The sequence below is a fragment of the Athene noctua genome, chromosome 20, assembly GCF_965140245.1.
Source record: "Athene noctua chromosome 20, bAthNoc1.hap1.1, whole genome shotgun sequence".
Taxonomy (NCBI): Eukaryota; Metazoa; Chordata; class Aves; order Strigiformes; family Strigidae; genus Athene; species Athene noctua.
In genome coordinates, this window is record NC_134056.1 from 12,714,280 (window position 1) to 12,735,396 (window position 21,117).

Genomic DNA, 21,117 nt, shown 5'->3' on the forward strand with positions numbered 1-21,117 from the left:
CCCTTCTGTGCTGGCAGGTGTTTGCTGATGGGGTCTCAGCAACCATCTCCCCAGCATCCTGGAGGCTGAACCTAGAGGTTCAAAAGGGCTGGTGTCTTCTCTTGGAGGGGCTTTGGGTGTCACAGGGCTGCTGGCCAGGACAGAGTCAGGGTGATCTGTGCTGTAGGTGAGTCCTCCGAGCAGCAGGAGCTGCTGTGTGTTTCTTCCTGTCAGTGAGTGGAAGTGAAATGTTGCCAGGAGAGACCCAGGGGACAGCACAGTGACAGTGGCACCTGGGAAGTAAGGCGACCTTTGGAGAGGTGAATCCACCTGGGCCCCCAGAGGTTTACATGTGATGGAGAGTGTGTTCTGGCTTCATCGTAACAGTAATGGCAACAACTGCATTTGTAAATGCAAATATTTGCTTTGTTTCTAAACCCCAGCACTGCAGAGCCCACAAGGAGCATCCCCGCCACCAGGGTGGAGTGCACAGTGTCCCTCCTGTCCCACCTGGGCATGGTGGCCAAGCAAAACAAAGGGGAAACAGGGGCCCCTCACTCTGCTCTGCTCCTGAAGATCCCCCCCAGCAGCACCCTGGCCCTAGGTGGGATGCCATGTCAGACTCTACTCAAGATGGGGTCACGGTTTCCTTTTCTGTAGCCACCAAGCAGCTCCACCCTCCATGGGGTGCTGGGCACCATGGGCATGCAGGCAGAGTCCGGCTGGCTGCCCACAACAGGCTGCTGCTGGCAGGTGCTGAGATGTGAGGATAAGCTCAGCGGGTGTGCAAAGTGCTCAGCCCCGTGGGAGGGGCAGCACCCAGCCCGAGAGCATCCCAGCTTGGAGGCTGGAGCCCAAACACAGAGCTGCCATGGGAGCCCCAGCTCCAGCGAGCACCCCAGGGAGGGTGGGAGCCCCCCAGGCAGGGTGGCTGCTGCTGGCGCAGCGGCTATATGCGAGCGAGAAGCCACATCCGCTGGCACACGGAGGCGGCTGCCGGCTCCGGCACACCTGCACTGAGTTGCCGTGCAAACAAACCTGCTGCACCATGGGGACCTGCAGGCAGGGGTTGCCCATGCCCTTATCATAGAATCACAGAATGGTTTGGGTTGGAAGGGACCTTAAAGATCATCTATTTCCAACCCCCCTGCTATGGGCAGGGACACCTTCCAACCTGGCCTTGAACACTTCCTTCTCACCGGCTGCCTGTATGCTGCCTGCAACCCTGCCCACGGCCCGCCGGCCCAGGGCTGCTGGCTGCCCCATGGGAGCACTCCTGACACTCCAAAGGTGTTGGGCAGTGACCCAGTGTCTGGCCACGTTGTGACACGTGTTGCCTCACATGCAGCAGCCCCCTGCCCATCTGGCTGTGGCCCACCTTGCCCATCTGGTGACAGCCAGTGTGCCCAGGAGGGGACAGACTGGGTTTGGGGGTTAAACTCGTTAGGGGTGACTCTGGGTGTGAGGGCTGCATGCTCCCTGCCAGCCCTGCAGCACGTGCTGAGCCACAGCTCATTCACAGAGCCCTCCTCGGCCAAGCAAGGACTGTGCAGCCCTTTTGTACCCTGTCAGGGTAGGAACTGGCCTTCACGCCCAGCTCCTTCCCTACCTCCTCTGTGCCCAAGGGGTGACAGTTTCTGGAGCAGTCTCACGCTCAAAGGGGCCATCCCAAGGTGGTCCCAGTCCCTGAGGCTCTCACCAGGCTCTTGGGTTGCTGCCCTAGCTTGCCCAAAGAGGTCAGGATAAATCTCTGTCCCCAGTTTTGGGGATACCATCTCCCCTCTGAGTGGTGAAGACTGAGCTGGGGAGCCACGTGCCATCCTCCAGTGCCAGCAGTGCAGCTGGCCCTACTGGGGATGCTGGAGGCTGCAGGGACTCCCAGCAGAAGCAGCACCACAGCATCCTACTAGGAACAGCATCACCATCTCAATGGGCTCAGGGTCCTGGGTGCACAATCTTGTACCATACACATCCAGGGTATGACCTTGTCAAACATCACACATTGCTGAGGTGCAGGATGGAAACCTCCACTGCCAGCAGGAACCCCGCAGAAGGTTATTTCCCCGCTGTACCCAGAATTGCCCCTTCCCCTTCTGTTCTGCAAAACGTCAAATCTACTTTAATCCATTTTTCATCTGGTATATTTGTCGCTGCACGAGCCCCACGGGGCTGCAGCTCCAGACTGGAGTTGGACTGTCTTGTGCGCGGGACTGGGAAGCCCTGGGCTGCGGGGGTCTCCACTGGGGTGCTGCCAGAGCTTTGCTCCTGTTCTCATCGCTGCCACTGGGTGTGACGGAAATGGGTTTGCTCGCAGGCTGTCTGCTCAGCGTGGCTTTTTGATGTGGGGCTGAGCAGAAGCACAGGGCACAGGTTTAGGTTTGCTCTTATGGGGCTGCTGGAAGGCTGCTCCCTGCTCAACTGCTCCCCAGAAGTCAAAAAAGAAAAATGTTGTAAACCCTTTGTTTGGGGGAAAAGAGAATGAATCAAAAGGACCAAATGAGTTTTGCTAAATCCAGGAGGAGAAGGCTGTTAGGAGTGACAATGGGACTCATAAGGGGACTGAAAAAAGTGACTTCTCTGCGGGGTGGCTGGTGACGAGCTCTAAGAAGGGTTACGTAAGGAAATGATCTTGGCGTTGGGATGCAGGGTGGCACTGGCAGGGCAAGAGAGCCTGGAGAGACCACGTGAGTGAGAAGTGAATGAAGTGGAGAGTGTCTAGCTAGAAATGCCTCCCAAGGCAGAAAGGCAGAGCATGAGGGAAATAGGAGGACAGGGATGAGCTTGAATACATGTGAAGTGGTTGGAGTGGGGGTGATTGGTGTGAGGGTGATGGGAATGGGGTGACCAGATTGGAAGTGATGGTAGTGGGGCTGATGGGCATGGGGCTGGTCAGAGTGGGGTGACCAGGCTGGAGGTGGATGGTGGGGAGGTGATGAGACCAGATGGTGGTGGGAAGGGTGTGATCAGACTGGAGGTGACTCATGTGGAGGTGGTGGGAGTGGGGTGACCAGGTTGGAGGTGATGGGAATGGGGCTGATGGGCGTGGGGCTGGTCAGAGTTGAGTGACCAGACTGGAGGTGAATAATGTGGAGGTGGTGAGAGTGGTGTGACCAGTTAGGAGGGGGTGGGAAGGGGGTGAGCAAACTGGAGGTGACTGGTGTGGAGGTGGTGGGAGTGGGGTGACTAGGTTGGACATGGTGGGAGTGGGGAGACTAGGGAGTAGAAGACAAAGTCTCTGTCGTGGTGTTGGTGCTGCCCAGGCGAGAGGAGCAGCCTCTCTGCAGGGAACCCGCCAAAGCACAGGCAGGAGCGAAGCAGAGTGGTGCTGAGCCAGCAAATGCCTGGAGCCTCCTAGGTCCTCCAGGAGCTTCCTTCACATGCTGCCAAGGATGCCGCTGCCCTTTCAGCATCTTCACCTCAGAGTGAGGAGGACGAGCTGACCCATCAGGTCAGCTGGGCACAGGGTCCTGCCACCCACCATCCTGCCCTGGTGGGGAAGGGCCCACCTCAGAGAGGGAGCCCTTGCTCTGCCACCACGTGGGTTGTGCACCCGTGGAGAGCAATGGGCCACGCAAGCACCAGGCCGGGTCGGGTTTCTCCTGGTGGCCGGTAACACACAAACTGAGATGCGAAGTGTGTCCCTCATCAGGCTGCTGGCGAGCTGCCTGAGGGGCCCCGTGGTATTGTGAATGTGGTATCTCTGCCTTAGGAACTTTTCTTTCTTTTCTAAAGAAGAAAGGCTTTGGATGTCGGGGGTCCAGGGCTCGTCTCACGCATGTCCGGGGCTGGCGCACCACAGCTGATATTTACAGGCTCACGTCTGGCAGTGCTGGGAGCCTGAACCAGTTGCCAGATCTTGTTAAGTGCCGAAATCGGCATGTGTGGGACCCCAGGGCAGCTTTTACTGCTCCATGCATCGGGACCAGCCAGACACCCCTGCCTGTGACCTGAGCCCAAAAACCTCTGCCTGCCCTGCGCAGTCGTCCTGTGCTGCTCCCTGCCAGGTATTTGGGGAATCCGGGGCCCCGTGTGCCGCCGGTGGAGGGGCACAGGCTGGAGAGCCGACGCGGGGTTCTGGGAACCCAGCTGCAGCGCTCCAAGGGCTTGCAAGTGTGTCAAAGCAGAAAAATGTGCTGGGAACAGCTTTGCTCTCCCTCTCTGGCTCCTCCTGCACAGACTTTGAGAGGCCAAGTCCTGGTGCAGGCAGGGAGTGCTGCCTCCTCGCCAGGGTGGGCAGGGAGGTATTTGGAGGGTGCTGAGAACTGTTTGGCTCGTGGCAGGCAAAGCTCAGGCTGGTGGGGAGCGCTGTCTGCTCCCCTGATCTGCGTTCCATGGCATGGGGCTGGGAGGATGGATCCGGATCAGCCCACTGGAAGGCTGGGGCTTGTCTCCAGGGTGAGGAGAGCACGGCGAGCAGCTCTGGGGGCAGTTTGTGGTACCAAGGCTGGAGGGAATTGAAATCCTCAGGTGCAGGAAAGTCCCCAAAGCTCACAGCGGGGAGCGTGATGGTGGTTTTGATTTTAGCAGAGTTTAAGCTTCTGCTTCAAAATGAAAGTATCCAGCCCTTGAAGCTGCAGGCAGCACAATTTCCTCGGCAAGTCCCAACCACCCCCACACAGCCAAGGGGCTGAATCCAGCATCCATGGCTGTGTGCGGTGTAGGGGACCAGCCACTGGACCATGCTGGAGCTGGTTTATCGATTCTGGCTTTCCCTACTTCAACCAATTCATCCCACAGCCCAAGGGTTTGCCTCCCGGGGTGTGCTGCCTGGGAGAGACCGACCAATGTCCTGCAGGTGGGATCTGGGGAGGTGAGAAGGTGCGTCCATGGACGTTTCCCCATTTGTGGTGGGGTGGCCGGGCAGACCCGTGCTGGCCCACGGGTGGGTGCTGTGAGCAGTTTGTTACCTCTGTTCCTTCCTTGTTACCGTGTTCCCTTCCTTGAGCTGGCAGCCATGCTGCTTCCCTGGCGGGCACCTGCCTGGGGCCTGTGTCCCACCCACCCCCAGCCCCGGGGAGCCGGGCTGGCAGCACAGCCGGGCCCTGCAGTCCTTTGAGCCCAGCCTGAGGGTGAGCCAAGCCTGGGGGTGAGCTCCTGCCCTAAAGTGAGCCCCTCTTGGGGATAAACCCCACCTGGGGATGAGCCCCGCCTGGCAGTGAGCCCCATTGGGAGGTGAGCTCAGCCTGGGGGTAAGCCCAGCCTGGCAGCGAGCCCAGCATGGGACTGAGATCTGTCTGGGGGTAAACACAGCCTGGGGGCTAATCTCAGGATGGAGTCTAATCCCAGCCTGGAGTCTAATCCCATCCTCGGAGCTAATCTCAGCCGAGTTGCTGAGCCCAGCCTGCATGCTGAGCTCAGTTTGGGTGCTGAGCCCAGCTGAGTTAAACCAGGGTGCTGAGCCCAGCCTGGGGCTGAGCCCTGCCGAATCCAGACTGAAGGAGAGCTGCTGTGCTTTGCTCCGTCCACCCCTGCGGGGTGGGTGACAGCCCAGCAGGGCTGCGGGACGCACGCCCAGGATTAGGGGTTTTCCCCCCAAAACCGCTATGTCGGAGGCAGCCCAGGTCCCGGCCCCGACCGCAGCGGGCAGCGGTGCGGGCAGCGGGCTGGGCAGGCCGGGCAGGGTGGGCAGACATCCTCCCCGGCTGCCCGGAGCCCCTGGGAAAGGGGGCACCGCGCCCCGGGCAGCCGCAGTCTCATAATGCCCATCTTGTTGTGCAGGCTGGGAGCGCCGGGCTGAGCCTCCCCTGCCCCTCCTCCAGCCCGTTCCCAGCCTATTCTACCTTATGTGTAAGAACTGGTTTTTCTTCCTGGGCTATTGTTTCCGCTGGATTGGTTAGATTGCTCCAGGCCTTGCTCAGATTTCCTTTCTCACGCTTTTTTTTTTTTTTTTTTTTTTTTATATTCCCGTTTTCTGCTGCAGCTTCTATTCTCGCCCCAATTAAAGCAGCAGGCGCTGCCGGGCAGGATGGGGGGGTCTTGCCTCCTCCCATCTTTGCCCCGATGCTCTCTGTGGTTGCCCAGGATGAGGGGCTGGCCTCCAAAATCGTGTTCCCGTGCTGGGGAGCCTGCTCTTGGGTTGGTAAAGTCAGCCTCTGCCCTGGACAACCTTGAAGCCACACAAGCTTCTTAGGCTCGAGCTGCTCAAGTTTCCATTTTTCTGCAGCTATGTCCACTAAATCGATTTTTTTGCTTTAGGAAATAAAAAGCGATGGGCCTGGTGCAGCCCTAGTCAGGCACGGCTCCCACAGAGCACCGGGTGGGCTCTGAGCTGCAGAGTGGGATTGCAGGGGTTGAGCACTCTACCCCATGGCACGGATTTAAGGCCAGGCTTGAGAAGGGACATCTGGCTGGTGTCCCGGGGGTGCGAGGGCTGCTCTGTGTCTCTGGGGGTTAGCTGTGATGACACCCCAACCTCAGTGCGGCTGGAGGAGAGGGGAGCCTGGTCTGCAGAGAGCGGTGCTGAGAGGACATGGCTCTGCTCCTCAGCTCCTTCCCTCTTGCCACACCATGCCATGGAACAGGCAGAGGTGCAGGCAGGATGTCCCGGTGCCTCAGAAGATGCTGCCCTCTCCCAGGAGGTCTGGCACACCGACAGGGAAAGGCAGGTAGTGCGCAGATGGTATCTGGCTCCAGCTGGGGAAGGCAACGCGTCCCCCGGGGGCCTCTGCATCGCACCACGGGCAGGCGTGGGTTCCCAGATAAAAATAGAAGCTGAAACATGAGCCCAACTTCCCCGGCCACTGCCACCACCACCCAGCTCTGCCTCTGCCCCTGCGTGCCTCTCGGCCGCTGCACTGTCCTGGGAACACCAACCCGTGTCACCCCAGGGCTCCCCGGGGAGGGTGGAGGAGGAGGCAGCGGAGATGTGGGTGAGGATGCTCATGGACCAGATGGCCGTGGAGGAGCAGAACCATGCAACCACCTAGCCCAGGGTGGCCTCGGCTGAAAACTGCTCTGGGGAAAAGTGAAGAGCTTTGTGGACACAGTTTCCAGCCAGACACAGCTTCAAGGGTTCAGTACGGGCCAAGGGGAGAAACTCTCTGACATGCGTTATACAGATGGTACCAGGACCCCAACCAGAGGAGGGACAGCTGCCAGGGAAAGCCAGAAGGAGCAGGAATAAGGGTAGCTGTTGGTTTAATACATAACAAAGATAATTTCCTAAAGCTTGACTAGCACTGGGAGCAGAGAACAGAGCCCCCAGCACAGCTGCACGTTCAGCTGAGAGGAAGGTGCAGCAATGGAGCAGAAGCTTTGAGTGCTGCACTGGAGTTTTGTGGGACCAGGGTCAGGCAAGAAACTCAAATTCCAGCATGGTCAGCATGCATGTGGGTAACAAAGAGCAGTGCCATGCCTGACTGTTAATGATCTGAGTGCTGGATTCATCTATAGAAAGCAAAGCTTCCGTCCTTTACAGTTTCCAGGGCTCTGACTCTCACAGTCAGAAAATGTATCTCCGTGACCCTTTCCATTTCTGGTTGCAAAACACAAAGCTCCTGAAGGTCTGGGGGATGCTTGATAGCCAGATTTTCACCTGGATTTTAGTTTTTGGGTGATACTTTTTCAAATATGAGCTGTTGGGATGTGGACCCTTGCTCTGTTTCCTCACTGAGGTGATTTCAGAGCTCAGGTTGGGTTGTTTTTCCCAGCCCTGAGGTTCACCAGCCTCCAGCATCCTCTGGCCAAGAGCTGAGCTCTCACCTCCAGCTGGATAAAACTCAGTAGTTTGATGAAGAGGAACAGCAGTGAGCTGCATTGCAGGGAGCTGGGCAAGTTAACCATTCTCCTGCCATGGCGCAGGCTGCTGTGAGATGACTTGGGAGCAGACTGACATGGGAGGTGTGTGCCCTGGAGCTGCACGGTGCAGGTTTGCACACCCAGGAGGGGTTAACACTCACCCCAGAGGTGGATATAAAGCACATTTATGCAGGCAGGAAGGCAGCGTGCTGGCACAGGGCTGGAGGAGCAGAGGCACTGGCAGGCAGGCAGGAGGAGGGTGGGAAGGGACAGCTCACCCACCGGCCTCTGGCAGCTCCTGGCACAGAGCTCACCCTAAAATGAAGGCTTCAGGGATGCTGCGTAACCTCATTATAAGGCAGTTATTACTGGTTTGGCTTTGTTATTAAACTTGTAAGTGCTGGGAGCCTGTCCTGGAGCAGCACCCTGCTGTGCTGGGTGCTGTATAAACAGGGCTTACGGCTACGGTGAAGGTTGGGTCAAGGGTGCTGTGGCAGCTCCAGGTTTTTGGAGAGGTTCAGCCCCCATCTCAGCAGCTCACAGCCCAGCTGAGATGAAACATGAGCAAGTGAGACTTGAGACGGCTGAAAGGCAGCTGGAGGAGACAGAGGGACCCAAGGTGGGGGGAGCGTTGAGCATCTTTTTTTTTCCCCTGGGAAATTCAGCTTTGCATGTGGGTTTAGGTGTAATGTCGGGTGAGGTTCTCATCACTGCAAAGGCCTTGAGGTACCGAGAAGGGCTTTCGGTGTCGCTGACGATTAGGCGCCGACTACCCAAGGCAGCGTGACTGCAAGGCGGCAGCGGGATGGGGTTTGTGGTGAGGGACCTGCAGCCGTCTGTGCAGCACTCGAGGGAGTGTGTGTGTGCTGAGAGGAGCAAGAGGCAGAGCTCACAAACCCCTGGCCCCATCCCTGCCGAATGCTGAGCCTGCTCTGGCAGCCCCCACATATTATCTGGGGATGTGGTTGTGTTTCTTCTATCTTCCCATCCCTGCCCTTCTCCAGGGGAGCTGATGGACCCCTCCCAACCCAAAAATCACATCTTTTTCTCTTGCTCAGAGCAGCTGCAAACTGGCAGGTGAAAATGGAGAAGGGGGGTGCCCCAACAAGGAGGTAGTGGGAGCTGGGGTGGGAGAGGGATCCAGCAGGAGCTGGGGTGCCCACAGACCCTCCAGGGCTCTGACACATCTGACCTCCCATTCTTGCTATTTCCCCAATCTTGTCAGCAGAGGAGCTCCGCTAATCTGCCCATTTCAGCGTCCATGGTTTGTGCTCCCAGACAAGCAAGGCCCTTCCAGCTGTCAGGTGAGCCTTTCCCAGAGCTTATGCAAATGATACTAATTAAAGGCATTCTTATCTGTTCGATTTCCCACACCTTTTGCCTCCGAGGGGGATAGAAAACTTCATGTTTTAACTCTGTATTTCATGGCAGTCGGAAGGACTGCCTAGGGAAAGCGTTGGGAAATGCAGCGGGTCACTCCTGATGAGAAGAGCTGGCTTATGCAAGTGTTGAAACACTTTATTATGCATGAGAAACCTTCCAGAAACAGATGACTAATAGCAAAGCAGGAGCAGAGAAAGCAGTGGGAACGCCGTACCAGGCTGGCATGGGATCCCATGTCATCTTACCAGCTTAGCAGGGTTGGGCTAGGTCAGCACTTGCCTAAGAGACCTCTCAGAGTATCTGGCTGGCAATGAGGGAAGTGATGTTAATGATTCAATAAACAGAGCCCTTCCCTCTTTGTGAACCAAAATGCCCCTGTACGATGCCAGGAACCCACCAGCAGCCCCGTGTTTCCACTGGCAACATGTTACTTAGCTCAGATAGCCAGAAAATTGCCTGTGCTCACTGTGTGGGCAGATCTGGTGGAGGATGCATGGGCTGCATTCCCACATGGGACCATCATGGTCCATCTCCTGGTGCGGCTCTCATTGTGTTTTTGGCCGACGTGGCTGCCCAGATTTTGGTGGTCACTCAAGACTGTTGTGTGCACCAAGAGCCATTGGTGCCTGGAAGGACCAGGCTAACACACCCATGCATCTCATCTGCTGCTTGAGGGGGTTTGCTGGTACCCAAGGACAGACGTTAGATCACTTGTAACAGCAGGAGCAACAATGCGCACCTTTACAATTCCCAGGTATTGGTGATAAGAAGGTTAATGAGAAAAACTCTTGGCGTAGAGGGGAAGGGAAACACCCCATCCAGCTACTTTCTGAAAATCCCTTTGGAGGTGCAGCCGTCCCAGGGGCCTGGTGTGCTGCTGCTCTACACGTAGAGGTGGCCTTTGCACGCACAGGGTGTGGGAAGCTCTGGCGAGTCAAATTGCTGAGGTTTCTGCTCTTTGTGCAAGGACCTTGAAGGCACTGCAGGGCAGAGAGGAGTCTGGCCCACAGCATTGCTGGAGGAAGCAGAGAGGGTCTGAAGGTCAAAACTGTGAGTGCAGCAAGGAGGAGCTGGAGACTTGGGAAAAGCATGTGAAAATATACACATGGGCAGATGAGCATGATCAACTCTTGACTTGTGTTTTGAATTTTCCATATTGTTACCTGGTTTTCTTTCTGTCCTTCCCACCACCTCCCTCCTTTCTGGGCACTCTGATTTGGGTGGTGGGCAGGAGATCTGCTGGAGGCAGACCTGTCTCGGAGGCTGCACATGGGCAACCTGTGCTGTGGAGATAGCTGGCTGAGCCTGAGCGTCCTGCATGCCTGTTCTGGGGAGGTTTCTAGTCTTGATAAGTCACTGAAAGAAACTCTTGGATGCTCAAGAACTGTGGTTTCACAACCAAAATGAGAGTTGCAACCTCTATCCGGAGGAGTGGCCCTTTCACCAGGTTGATACTCATCTTGGAGAGAGGGAAAGTAAGAAAGGGAAGAGGGTAGGCGGTGAGTAGGAAAAGAGATATCACTGAAGGTGGCTGTTGAATAGTCCTCTGATATGGTGAGCAGAAGACGCCCAAGGAATTGTCCTGACATGAGCTGCCCTGAATTGCCCCAAAGAGTTCATGCCAGGCACTGTTGTCCTTTACAGCTGATATTGATATGTTGAGGATTTCCAAAGCCAGAAGCTCTCCAGGCAGAGGGCTGTGTCTCACCAGTAAAACCCCTGCCAAGGAGATCCCTCAGCGTTGGTAAGCGATGCTGGCCTGTGGCATTTCTCAGCAGAGCAGACAGAAGGAGCCCTGTTTGCCCAGGGACCATTTCAGAAGCAGCTCCTCTGGGCGGAACTCCGCATCACCAAGGTGACTCTCAGAGCCCTTTGGAGATGCAGCTTTCAGGGCTATCAAGGGAAGGAGCAAAACTGACTCCACTGCTGTCCGACCTGCTCATCTTCCACATGTGTTGGGCACCAGCCCATGGACCTCCAGCTGAGCTCACGCTGCCATCTTAGGCCAAGCTCACACTAGCTTCCTGGGACCCTTTTCAAGTCCTTTTGAGAAGGTTTGTCTCCTGTTGTCATCTGGACTAGAGTTTTCTTTGGGCTTCTCAGCTTCCTGGGTGGAGGCCCAGGAAGGGGATGGGATGCTGAGATGGCAGCGGAGCACCAGGCTGAAGCATCCAGTCCCTCGAGTCCCAGGAGGTTCGTGCGTCACTGCTGGTGAAATCCCCACCCAGGAGGGCTGGGAGAGGCAGGGATTGTCCTAAACAAAAACAAGCCACTGGACGGGCTAGTATTATTGCAAAAGGAGGTTTCACCTGCCTTGCCCTCCTCGGCTGTGCAGGCAGGGAGACCCTCGCTGTGTGGCAGCTGCCTGTTTGACCAGGGTGGCTCAGGCTGCTGGGGCTGGGGCCAAGTGCCTCGCCAGGCTCAGGGACCACAGCAGCACAGAGATCCATGCCAGCTCTCCTGCTGTGACATGACAGCGAGACGTGACATCACGGTCCTGGTCCAGTGACATCACTCCTTCTAATCTCCATGTCACAGCTCTTGGCGGTGACATCACAGCGCAGGCTGGGCTGCACAGTGTTCCTCTGGGCGCAGTGGATGCTGGCATGAGGTCCCAAGGCAGCAGCACATGGCTGTGGGGGTGAGGGTGCCTGGCACCAGGGTGCAGCATCTCCATCAGGACACCCAGTGAGCACAGGGAGAGGGGACAACAGTGAGGGATGGCAATGGGGACCACAGCTTCATCTGAGATGGGCTGCACCCACTCCTCATCCTTGAGGTGGACATGGAGAGGCAGGGGGAGATGTCACAGCCGTGCCCCCCTGGCCAGAGAGCCTGAACTGGGCGCCGTCCTTGCTGGCCCTCCTGCCGGGCGGGCAGCTGGCACAAGGGGGGCATCGGAGCAGGGATGTGCTCACCTGGCTTTGCCCGTCTGGCTCCACATGTGCCGTGCGGGGGCACCAGCGCCTTCCCGAGGAGGGGCTGATTCACACGGGGTGCTGGAAGCCGTGCTGCCGTGGGAAAGCGCGGCCGCCATGGCTCCCGAGCGGCGGGATTGCTTCAGCGGGGGTGCAGCCAAGATCCATTTCACAGAGGGCAGAGCAGATCTAGGCTGGGATTTACCAGTGACTAAGCGTGTGCTGGCAAGGGCTGCCCTAGCGTGAGAAAGGCAGCACTGCTCCTCCTCCGAGGTGTGCCCACTGCCGCCCGGCGACCTGCAGCCCTGGGGGGCACCAGGACACCCCGCGGTGCGACCTGGACCCGGCAGTGCTATGGGCTCTGCAGGACCTGCAGCTGCCCGGCCCCCTCCTCCCAAGCTGAACTCACCCCTTTCCTCCCCCATGGCTCAGCACTTACTCTGGCCCCATGGACAGGCAGGATGGCTTGAGGAGAGAACCTGTGGCTCAACTCTCTTGCTACATCGTCCCCAGGGCAGGGCTGGGACATGGGGCAGAATCTGCCACCCCCACCCTGAGCTGGGCACAGGGGCTGGGGGGACCCTGAGATGTTGTGGGGGAGAAGCCAAACCCTTTGCTGTTGGGTTGTAGCTCCTTTTCGCAGTGGTTGCAGCCCCCAGACAGTGTTCTGGGGTGCCGCCATCTCCAGCTGTCTCACTCCCACAAAGATTTTTGCCCTTACATCTGCTCCATTTTGTGGGGGCCACGACTAATCCTGCCACAATGGATCTGGGGAAACCAAACCTTCCCAAGGAGAAACAACCCATCCCTTCTCCAGCAGAGAGGGTTCCCACTTCCCTGCCCTTAAAACAAAAGCAAGACCCATGCAAAAAACTGCTCCACATCTCTGGGCAGTGACGCTGAGACACAGAAGGCTGTGGGGAGCTGTGTCCCCAGGCAGGGGACGAGCATTGAGCCCAAGGTGACTACTGGCCCCTGCACAGCCGCCACTTAGCCTGGCCATATTGAGGTGGCAGGCTGCCCTGCTCATTTCATCTCTTTTGGCTTGTTTGGCAAGGCATTAAAAAAAATTAATTGCAATTTTTTATTACAGCTAATTGGCGCTGCTGCTAAGTGGCTTACCTGGCTTCTGAGCCCGCCCCATGTTTTTGGAAAGTGGAGGGTGGCAAAGGCCTGGAGGCTGGGGAGATGGCATGGGGCACGGAGCCTCACGGCAACCTTCTGGCAGCCCCAGGTGAGTGGGAAATGCTGTGCTACCCCTGGGCTGCCGGGCCATACCTGGCCCAGGGAGGTGGATACCTCTAGTTTACAACAATGATGAATTTTAAAGCAGCAGAGAAATTTGCCTGAGGTCACACCATGCGCCTGAGCGGGAGCCAGGAGCCCATGCCCAGCACACTGGCAGCGCTGCCCAAACACTGTAGGGTGCTCCAAAGTGCCATGGCTGGGCGTTAAGGTGGATTTGGGGTTTGTGAGGGAGGGGAGAGGAGCCAGTGCTCACATGGGGTGCATGTCTGTGCCTGACAGGGAGGGCTGGAGACGAGCATGCTGTCGGCCCCTTGGGGCCTCACTGTGCCCATCCTGGGTGGCAGCTTGATGGCCGGGTGGTTTGAGCCCTCTCTGGGAGCCTCTGACACCCCAGTGCAGCCAGTGCTGTTGCCGTGCCCAGCAGGTGCCATCCCACACCTCTCCCATTGCCAGACTCAACGCCCTTCTCCAGCGTGCAGCCCCCCTCCCCTGCAGTCACTGTCAAGGGGGAGTGGGGCCAGCCTGGGCAGAGCTGGGCACACCCCCCTGGGAGCTTCCCATCACCTCTGCCTGCCTGTTGCACTCCCACGGATCCCAGGAGGCACTCTGCAAGCCACACAAGGGCTCTGGATGCCTGCTGGAGTGGGGACACCCATGGCTCCAGCTCCAGCCTGTGCAGCCTGGGACATCATCGAGCCTCACAGGGACCATCCCAGCGCAGCATCAGCGCTGACCACTGTCAGAGCTGGCAGGGGCTGGAGCACGGCTCCCCTGGGCAGCAGCACTGGGGTCTCTCCCATGGCTGTGGGTGACATCTGCCCTAAAAGAAGGAGCCCATCTGTCTTCTTCCCTGCTAATCCCTGGATCTGTCCTTGCTCCTCTTTTTCTTGGCCACCTTTCAGGATGGATCTGGCCCAGCTGATGGTGGGCTGCTGCCACCGGCAGAGCTGAGCTGGTGCAGAGCTGAGGGAGGGAAAGGCAAAGGTGTGAAAAGGAGCCAGTGAGCTCCAGTCTTCATTAGTCCAGACAGCTGAGAAGATCAGATCTGATGGTATTGGGTGGCCTCCACAGGTTGCAGTGTCACCCTCCTTCACGTGAGGCTGGCAGTGACCTCCAAAGTGGCATTTCCATTCTGATCAGATAACTCCAATGGCTCACCTGGTTCCACAGAAACTCAGGTTCACTCAAGTAAGATCATCTTTCTGCTTTCATGTGCTATTTTCCCAGGTACCTGGGTTTGAACGTGAAAGAGGGGAGGGTGCTTTGCCCTGCTCAGGGCGGGGGGGGATACACTCAGCCCCCTGCGGCATCACCCCCAGCGTGAGCTAGGTGAGGATGGGCTGGTGAGCCAGAGCAGTGTGGAGGGGTCTGACCCACATCTGCATGAGTAGGAGTTCTCTGATGCTGTGCAAATGAGGGGATGGATAAAAAGTTCCCTTTTGAAAGTGATGCAGTGGCTTCCATGTCATTTGGATGCTTTCAAGATCACACCTTGTCCACCTCTGTCTGTCTGTGCTGCTGCTCCACAGGGCCAGAGCAGCATGGCTTCGGGAACCCAAGCCTGGGCATCCTTTTATGGCCAAATCATGCCCAGGCTGGGGAGCATGTGATGGGTTTGTGGAGGCTGCCAGTGGAAATAACCTCCTCCTGCCGCAGGGCAAAGCCAGGACATGGTGGTGAGCTTGTTTTCAAACAAATCATCTTCCCCCCGTCCTCCTTCAGGCAGCTGTGTGGGAAGAAGGGGCATTGTTGCACCTTGCCATGAACCCAGCACCGCTCCAGCTAGCATGCCACAAACCGGCAGAGCTGCCATGGCCCGTGCCGGTGCCCGGTCAGGAGGTGGAAAAACCTTTCTGGTTTCAACAGGCTTTGGAGCAAAGCCCCAGGCAGGGAACTTGTTCTGGTCGGTGAAGTTATGCACCTCTCTCTCTGCTTGCCTTGGGTGCAGCGTGCTTGAAATGCTCTGCAAGCAGAAAACAGCCCCTAAAAACAAATAGCTGATGAAAGGTGTTGCAGAACATCCCAGCACCCAGTTCCCATCCAAGCAGGGATGGGGAGAGGAGAGCGAAGCTGTCCGGGAGCTGGCTGTGATCGTCCCAGGGAAATTTAGTGCCAGTTGCTTCTAGGTGAGCACGTTTGGCTGCCAGCTGCACCCTGGGCTCAGCCCACAGCACCTGGCTGAGGGTGCTCCTCAGCAGTGGGGTTTGGGGAGCTCCTGGAGGGGTTTGGCTCCCTAAGGGCCAGCACCCAGCATGCAGGTGCTCAGACACCTCTCTGGGTATGTTTTGGCAAACCAGAAATGGTATAGAAAATGTGATGTTGTGCTGTGCAGAGCCAGACTGAGCAGAGCCAGCTGAGACCCCAGCGTGTCTTGGGGCCTGCAGCCATCCTTCACAGCTTCTATGAGACAAGAGAGAACAGATCTTGAAGCCACGGCCCAAATTTTGAGTGTCTGGTTGACGTTTTAATGCAAACTCAGTTGCTGGTGTTTCCTGGCATCATGTAGAGCCGGGGAGTGAGGACTGCCCGGGGTGGACAGCAGTACTGGCAGCCTGGCATGAAGATATGGCTAAGCACCATAAAGATGGAGTACCTCTGGAGAGGAGGTTCTTGTGGCTTATGAGCCCCAAAATTTGTGTCTGATGCCACTCTGCCACACCCCCCCTTGGTGGAACAGGCCTTGCCTCAGCCTCCCGCTGTCATGATGCGCGTGACAGGGTGGTTCCCGGTGCGGGGCTGCGTGCTCCAGGCAGGCAGGGGATGCCTGGGAGCACGGCCGCCATCTCACCAACATCCCCCTCTCTCTTCTTCCAGGTGTGCAACTGCGACAAGTACCTGAAGGTCTCAAGGGAGAGGATGAGGCAGCTGGTGGAGGGCAGCAGGCAGGCCTCGGGGGATGGCAGCTCAGGTAAGAGGGTGGGCACCAAGGGCTGGGAGTCGTGCTCTGACCCCAGCCCCCTCCCTGCACTCCTGCCTGGGACTTGCTGCCCTGGGCAGAGATGGACCATCCCACTCAGGCTGGGGGTCTCTCAGAGGGAGAATGGGGTCCCCCTGCCACCAACCTGCCGCTGGGCACAGACCTGCAGAGCTTGTGCACACCGAGCACAGCTCCTAGTCCTACCCTGGCTGCCCTGTGCTGCCCTGTGAGGCCCTGGGTCGTGCGTGGGATTGCCCAGCCGGGTGGTTTGGTGACATGTGGGCAGTGGCTCAAGTGACAGCCTAAGGCCATCGCCGCCTGACCTGGAAAACTCAGCTTGGGCTGCAAAATGCCTCCTGGCTGGCGCTGCTAATGGTGCCTTTCTCACCTGCCCCATGCCTCTTAAACTAGGTCAGGCTGCGGGAGGAGTGAGTCAGTGCTGCTTGCCTGGCAAGACTCCGGCGGGATCAGTGAGGGGAAGGCTCCTCCGTGCCCTGACCTGAGCTGAGCTGGCCCCCCAGCTTCTCCCCACAGGGAGCTGCGTTTTGGTGGTGAGTGACACCCGCCACAGGCACTCCAGGATGGAAACGTGTCCCTCTCACTGCTCTGACCCAGCCCGGGCTCTGCCGCTGGCCTGCGGATCCATCACTTGCCTCAGTTTCCCCATGTGCTTGACAGGAGACAGCAGTGTGAAGTGGCGGCTCTGCCTGCTCCCAGATGGCTGTGGCTTTGCTGGGAACCGCACATGTGGCTCTGGGGACGAGAGACGTGGTGGGGTGGCTTTCCCCGTGGTGTGAGCAGCCTGGGAGTGCTGCGCTTCCCCAAAGGCCAGGGCATCCTCCCCAGTGGTTTCTCTGGTGAGGGCACTTGCTGTGTGTGTACCCAGCGACCAGCCAGGCCTGTTCAGCCAGTTTTAGACTATGGGAAATAGAAATGCTGTGGTTTGCATTCAGCCATGTGAGCGGTTTCCCTTCTTCGGGATGGGGATGATGGAGCTCCATGTTGTTGCTCCTCCACACAGACCCTTCAGGGAACCCCTTGCTCTGCCCTTTACACCACGTCTGCAACACCCCATGTCCCCATCGTGCCATGCAGCCTCTTGCTGCGACCTCCATGTCCCTGGGGGGGTTTCTCTCTCAGGTCCCCTATCTGCTGGGCCGGGTGGGAGCCCTGTGCTGGCCATGACCTTGTCAGGGAGCATCCTCTGATATGGAGCAATCAGGAACCAAAGATGCCACATCTTCAGACAGTTAGTGTTTTGCTGCAACAGAGACATAAAATAGAAGCTGTGATTCCTGGGCAGGTGGGTATAGTTGGGCAGGTGGCACCCAACCCAAACTGAAGACCTCTGGGGACTTGCCAAAGGGGTCCCCTGTGCCCTGGGGCTCCAGCCACCCTGGAGTTTCTGGTGGGACAGGCTGGACAGCCAGTGAAGTGAGTTCATAAGGAAAATCTCAGTTGTCCCCTGATTTCCTTCACCTTTTCCTTCTGGAGGGGGCTGGTGTCAGGGTCCTGCTCTGCTCTTGGCCACAGTCCAACACTTGGTGTGGGGAGCTCAGCACCCGCAGCCCCCAGCTGCTCGCCCACACTGGGATTATCCCCTGCTCCATGACTCCAGCCCAAGCCATGTCATCTCATTCATGCCACCATGCATGGATTAACCCCCAGGACCGTTGCCAGATGCTGCTACTTGGCAAGATAACGCCTTTTACCCCCCCTCCTGCTTCCCAGGCAAGGGGGGAGCCTCCTCCCAGCAGGGCTTCACCTCCTCGGGGAGAAGCAGGAAGGTGCAGCAGGAGCCCTGGATGCTGGGGCACCCGACAGCTGTGGATGGGTCAGATCCTCCAGGACCAGCCCTCAACATCAGTCTGTGGCTGCCCAGGTTCTCCTGAGTCCCAGGGTCCAGCTGCAGCCAGCCCGGGGCTGCTCACATTTTTGCTGCAAAACTCAGGCCAATGTTGCTCTGTTTGGCTCCTGGACTTTTATGGCAGGGCTTCCAAGCGATGAAAGGCAAATTATTCATCCTGTAATAGCTCACTCCAAGGACCTAGGACTTTCCCAGGTTTTAGGGAACATTTTCCCTGACACAGCCACATTTTCCCTGGATGAGAGCTTTTATGGAAGTGCTGGAAATAGTTTCAAGCCCCATGATGCCTTTTCCCCAGAGGGATCCTCTGAGCAGCTTGGGTGCCTGGAGCCTGCAGGGGATGGGTTAGAGAGAGGCAGCAGTGCTGTGGGTCACCACGTGGCATAGGCAAGACCTGGCTGGAGGGCGCTGGCAGTGTGTAGGCTCCCAAATGACCCAGGGGGATGGGATGTGTCACAGGCTCTCATCTGGTGGTGCGGAAGCTTCTTGCTTAGTCAGTGTGGTAAAACCAGCTGGCATGGGGCCCCCAGTGCTCGGGGAATGCTCTGCCAGATGAAATCTGGTCCCTGGGAAAGGCAAGGATGGAGCACATTCGATCTGGTTAGGATTTGCCAAACTTTAATCATACAATCACCCCTTGCCATTTGAAATACTTTGCAAAACATGAAAACAACTGGTCCTGCTTTTCTTTGGGCTGTGCTGCTAACCAGGCATGCCAGAGCCTCCACTCTGTGTTGGAGAGAGACGGAGGAGCAGGCACAGCTGCTGGGAGTGCTCAGAGAGCCTGACGCAGAATCCTGGGGAGGACCCAAGCTGGGTGAGCATCCTCCCTGACCATCCACCAAAGCTGGTGCTCGACATCAGCAAGATCTGCACTACCCATCCTCGCTCCCAACATCTCATCCCGCAGGTGCAGAATAAGCTCAGGCAGCCCTGCGGATGGCTGGAGAAGCAGCCAGGACATCTCCATGGTGGGTGGCAGGATGGCTTGGGCTGGTGGAGCTCAGAGCAGCCCAGCTGGGGCACCCACTTTGCCCCCACCAGCCCAAGCAGTGAACAGGGCCTTCCTGGCCCTGGGCTCCGCAGTGAGCCCGAGTGAAAGCCGGCAGAGGCAGCACATGGGCAGGAGGGAGGAAGAGCTGTAAGACCGCAGCGTGGGGAAGGCTGTGCTGCAGCTCCAAGCTGGGGTGACACCAGTACAGTGCCAGGTCCCTCCCTCTGCCGCCACCACACTGGGATAGCTGAGGGCATGGGCTGGTGGGCCCTGCTTCCTTAACTCTGATGCACAGCGGGAAGGAGCCACTGCCTGTCCAAAGCCTTAATGCTGGCTGCAGGTTTTTTCCTGCTGTGCTTCCCTGGACTACAACATTTGGATTTGTTATGAGCATCACACTTGTCTTATTGTCACATGGGAAGGGTGGGCAATCCCTGTGCTGTCCCAGGAGTGCTCTCACACCCATGGAGCAGCCTGTGCATCCTCACTGCTTTGGCACCAGACCCAGCATGCAGAAGTCAAGGCACCCCAGATGTCTCAGGCTGCTCTGCATGTTTCTGCAGGGAAGGGGATGGGTGCCTGAGGGGCTGCACCCATAGGCCTGGGGGGTCGCCAGCCCCCTTAACCCTCAGACCAGGCAATGCATGCATTTAGGCTCTTTTCCCTCCAGGGCACAGTGGGGTAGCGGGAGCATGCTCACATCTGTCCCTGAGCAGGGCAGGGATGGGCACCAAGGAGCTGCAGCACAGGGCTGGGACCAGGGGCTGTGGTGGTGAGAGGGGCCAGAAACACCCCTGGGCTCGGCTGGGTCATGCTCTGCCAGCTCCCCCTCTTCAGAAAAATTTTGTTTGTTCATATGAAAAACCACTGCCAGCCTGCGAAGCTGGTGACATTTTCATGGCAGTGGGTCTGCAGCGTGTACCGGCTGACAGTGGTGATGTGCTGAACACTACCTGGGAAGGAGGTAGGAACCATTTGGTGCTCCTGCCTGGCACTGGGCACAGGAGCCATCAGGGTTTTCTCCCACAGTGGCACAGGGAGATGATAGTGACTGAAGGTGCCACTTGCCTTGAGCTTGTCCTCCCTCCTCCACCCTGGGAACGTCTTAAGATTGTGGCCAGGCTGCTGCAGCCCAGGTTGCACAATCCTGGGTCCTTTGTCCTTTGCTTATCTGCCTTATCGAGGAGGAAAAGATAACCAGGCATCTTCAGTGCCCTGCAATCGAGTGTGTTTCTCAGGCTCATAACTCCTCTTATCGGGTTCAATCTCTCACCGCAGCAAGGTTTCCCATGCACCTTTGTACTCCAAGAATGCTCCCAGGTCTGCTTTCAGCCTTGTGCAAAGCCTTTACGATGTGCGCTTTCTCCAAAACACCTCAGCCTTAATTGCCTAATTACGGACGAGTCTCCCGTGTGTGTGGTTGCGATGACAGCTGGGTGCGGCTGCTGGGCTGGGAGAAGGGCTCTCAGCTTGCACAAGCACTGCCGGCCCTGAACCCCTCTCGGGAGGCGGCAGAAGGCTGCGGTTCCCTCTGCGGAGCCGCAGGGCCAGTGCCAGGTCCCTGCCTGAGCCAGCCAGGACAAGCACACGGTTCCTTGCCCCAAGGCCTTGGTCTTAGCTCAGGTGACACAGAGGGACCTGGGCTAGAAATGGGGCCTGGGGGGCAGGATTTTGGGCACAAGTACCAGGCTTCTCCAGAGAGATTGGTTTACCCGATAGTGCCCCAACACTGAAACCTCGAGGGTGTCCAGAGCTCACACGCGTGGGAACGGGTTGTTTCCAGCCAAATTGGTGCTGTATGGTCTGGGAAAGGGGAATGGGCACAGGTTCAAAGGAGGTTTGCCCTGATCCTACTCTGTCCCAGCTTCCCAGGCTCTGCTGTGCCCCCTGTCCCACAGTGGGGGGTCCCAGTGCTGTCCCAGTAATGCTGACCCAGGACTCTTGCATTGCAGCTGACAGAATAGGCTGTAGGGACTACAGGTCACCAATGTCATCACGGTGGCCTTTCAGTATGACCCCTGCACTGCTAAGGGCCTCTCTGTGAGCAAGGGGGAGGGCACACCCCCTGCCTCTG

General features: G+C 57.7%; 1 protein-coding gene across 3 annotated transcripts in view; it reads left to right on the top strand.

Moving 5' to 3' along the window:
• Positions 1-21,117, top strand: part of EXD3 (exonuclease 3'-5' domain containing 3) — a 297,682-nt gene that overhangs the window by 270,135 nt on the left and 6,430 nt on the right. For all 3 annotated transcript variants that reach the window (XM_074923672.1, XM_074923670.1, XM_074923671.1), the window contains exon 21: positions 16,080-16,173. In XM_074923672.1, the coding sequence (XP_074779773.1) occupies positions 16,080-16,173 (94 nt within the window). The remainder of the gene's footprint in view (positions 1-16,079; positions 16,174-21,117) is intronic.